Source organism: Staurois parvus, unplaced genomic scaffold (genome assembly GCF_062004578.1).
Source record: "Staurois parvus isolate SC_StPar_1 unplaced genomic scaffold, SC_StPar_1.0 ptg000034l, whole genome shotgun sequence".
NCBI lineage: Eukaryota > Metazoa > Chordata > Amphibia > Anura > Ranidae > Staurois > Staurois parvus.
The window spans coordinates 395,456-398,233 of NW_028317830.1; the positions used below are offsets into that span (position 1 = coordinate 395,456).

Genomic DNA, 2,778 nt, shown 5'->3' on the forward strand with positions numbered 1-2,778 from the left:
TACCATCCTCTTTTCTTTTAGATGGTGCATACGCAGTTGGTCTAGGACTAGCATCCCTGCCATAAATGCACTCTAGCAGTATAGTTCCAGCAGTCAGTAGAATAAACTTTACTACTGTTCACTGTTGCACTTGAGGTGGCCTTGCTGCTAATTATGCTGATCTGGAAAGCAAGGGAATTTATTTATTAAAGTTGGAGAGTGCAAAATCTGCTGAAGCTCTGCATAGAAACCAATCAGCTTCCATATTTTATTGTCAAAGCTTGATGGGACAAGCTGAAGTTAGAATATTAGCTGCCATGCACAGCTGCAGCAGGTTCAGTTTTAGCAAATCTTCCCCCAAATGTCATCTCATGCCGACTCCTTGCTGGTGATCACTTTGTATGCTTAATAGTGTTATTACTATTGTTATTCCTTTGTATGCTTGCCGAGTTACCAACCATATTGGATGACAAAAGTTTGCCATTACTACCTGGTTTGATGCTTGTTTTCTGTGATCTATACCTACAGGATATGAAGTATTATTCCACTGTGATATCGTATGTTTGCACATTGAACCTGGTGAGTCAGAGGGGCTGAGGTTCTTGAGGTCGAGGCAAGGAACAGAGGACCCATCCTACTCAGTGGCTCCTATGTGGGTATTGCTACACTTGATAAGAAGAAGAAAGAATGATATAATACAAATGGAAACATTTTTAGTAAATAGACATTGTAAAATTTCAATTATACTTAATGGAGACAGGAAAACTTGCAACAGAACTATGTTTTTTTTTTCTTATGAGATAAGATCTAGATATCTACATCCCTGTGTTTCTTCATCATCTGGTCCAGAATCTTCTCAGAATGATCCTTCTAAGCTTGTTGCTGGCCTGGAAGATGATGGCTGCATTGACCGATGGAGATAATGACAGGATAATCCAACTGATTATAGCCATTGGGTCTGTGTGATTTGTGGGTTTTCCAATAAAATAAATCAACCGAGAAATGAAGAAGGAGGTGAACATGAGAAGCAAGAAGAAGATTGTCCTCAGTGCCGTGACATGAGCCTGAAGATTTGGACGTGTTGATCCAGAGTCGTTATTCTTCACCCTCCAGATGTGTCTGAGCAGAAAGGAGGAAGTGAGGACCAGGCACAGGAGACTGAGGCAGAATGGCAGAATGACGCCTAGGAGAGTCACCGGCACAGAGTAGGATAAACTGACATAGTAGATGGGATCTGCAATAGAGGCTTTAACTGTAATGTTCTCAGAAGACTGGGCATTACTGTCTACATTCAAAGCCCAGATAGTTGGGACATTCACAATGAACACCCCAAGTGCTGTCAGGAATAGAAGTTGACTCAGGAAATTGGACACAATTCTCTTTAACCAAATGAAGAACCCATAGCTGAGATTGGTGATGCTGGTACAGTAATGAATGGAGAGCCAGGCGGTCAACCAGAAGCTGTAATATGTCAGGAAATAAGCTGATGCTCTCAAGAATACGTATACTTCTCTAATGTATAAAACTCCTGGAGAAAAGACAAAAAGCATTCCCTGTAGAAACAACACACACTGGAGGAGAATATTCACCGTTCCCTTAGCCAGAAAGATCACATCGGTGGGACTCAACTTTCCTTTCTTCCTGATGCTGTCCAGGTTACCCATCACAATACAAGTGTTAGAAGGTATTGCCAAGATGAGTCCCAAGACTGAAGGGACTAAAATGAAGAAGGAGCGTGGAGGTAACATGTTCAGGTTTGGTGTGTGAGCTCAGGACAGAGATGACGGGACACAACCGGGGAAAGCAGACAGAATGATGGATTTCAAGTTTGAACTATAATAATAATCTTCAGATTCAGCTCTCGGTTGACTTTGCATAAATGTGATGGATCTAATTTCAAATCCAACATGTAAAGTACTCATTACATCGTGTAAACGATCCTGAAATCATTTCCATTATATTTAACTACTTCAGGACAAGTGGTTGATGGTACCTTACTGACCATTATGTACAATCAGGAAGGTATTCCTGGTGATTGAGAAGAGCGCTGGGGGGACAATCGAGGATTTCCATGGACAGTTTTATCCTACAAGAATTATTTTCCTTGGCAGCAGATTTTGGGTGAAGATGGATTTAGAACAGATCATAATATTGTCCATGTACAGTGCAAACTGTATCCTGTGCCTTGTCCCTCCTATCACAATAATGGAAATATCCTTCCAGCAAAATGACTTGAAGTAATCTACAGATGATTTTTTTTTTAATCTAAAATTGGACAACAGAACATCAAAAAATGAAAGCAATTTATAGAAATAATGTGTTTGCAAAGTGTAGGTAGGGGGTGGTAGAGAATAATTGGGGGTACTTGGGGTTTACTAGAGGTTATTGGGTGTTTTATAGAAAGCAATCCTTTTTACAAATCAATCGCTTCCTCTGTGGTAAAATTTGATGATCACCATCCATACTCCATGTTTGTCTTATGGCTATCCAGCGCAGAAGACACTAAAGACCTCCAGGCCCTCAGCTGCTACTCTTGGGGTTTCCACCCTCAACAACATTTTCTTCAAAATCTCCTTTGATCAGCTAAAATGATTGCATTTCAAATGTCAGTAAAGGTCCCTGTGTCACTTAAATAAACAACATTGAAAAAGATCAGAAAATTGAAATTTAAGTCCATTATACTCCCAAATCAGAGGAGAGGAGACTTCATATGCTAGACTGAAGTTCTTTTCAATGCTGATTTTTATTATTATTATTATTATTATTATTAATAATTTTATTGTTGACATTATTTGTACA

General features: G+C 39.6%; 1 protein-coding gene across 1 annotated transcript; it reads right to left on the reverse strand.

The window, feature by feature from the left end:
• Positions 1-815: 815 nt before the first annotated feature.
• Positions 816-1,727, reverse strand: LOC149470636 (putative taste receptor type 2 member 33). The gene has a single exon (XM_089661078.1). The coding sequence runs from the start codon at positions 1,725-1,727 to the stop codon at positions 816-818; it is 912 nt and encodes a 303-aa protein (XP_089517204.1).
• Positions 1,728-2,778: the final 1,051 nt, after the last annotated feature.

What these genes read in the sequence shown, in the direction of transcription:
- LOC149470636 (XM_089661078.1), bottom strand. Translation starts at nt 1,727, where the DNA reads ATGTTACCTCCACGCTCCTTCTTCATTTTAGTCCCTTCAGTCTTGGGA.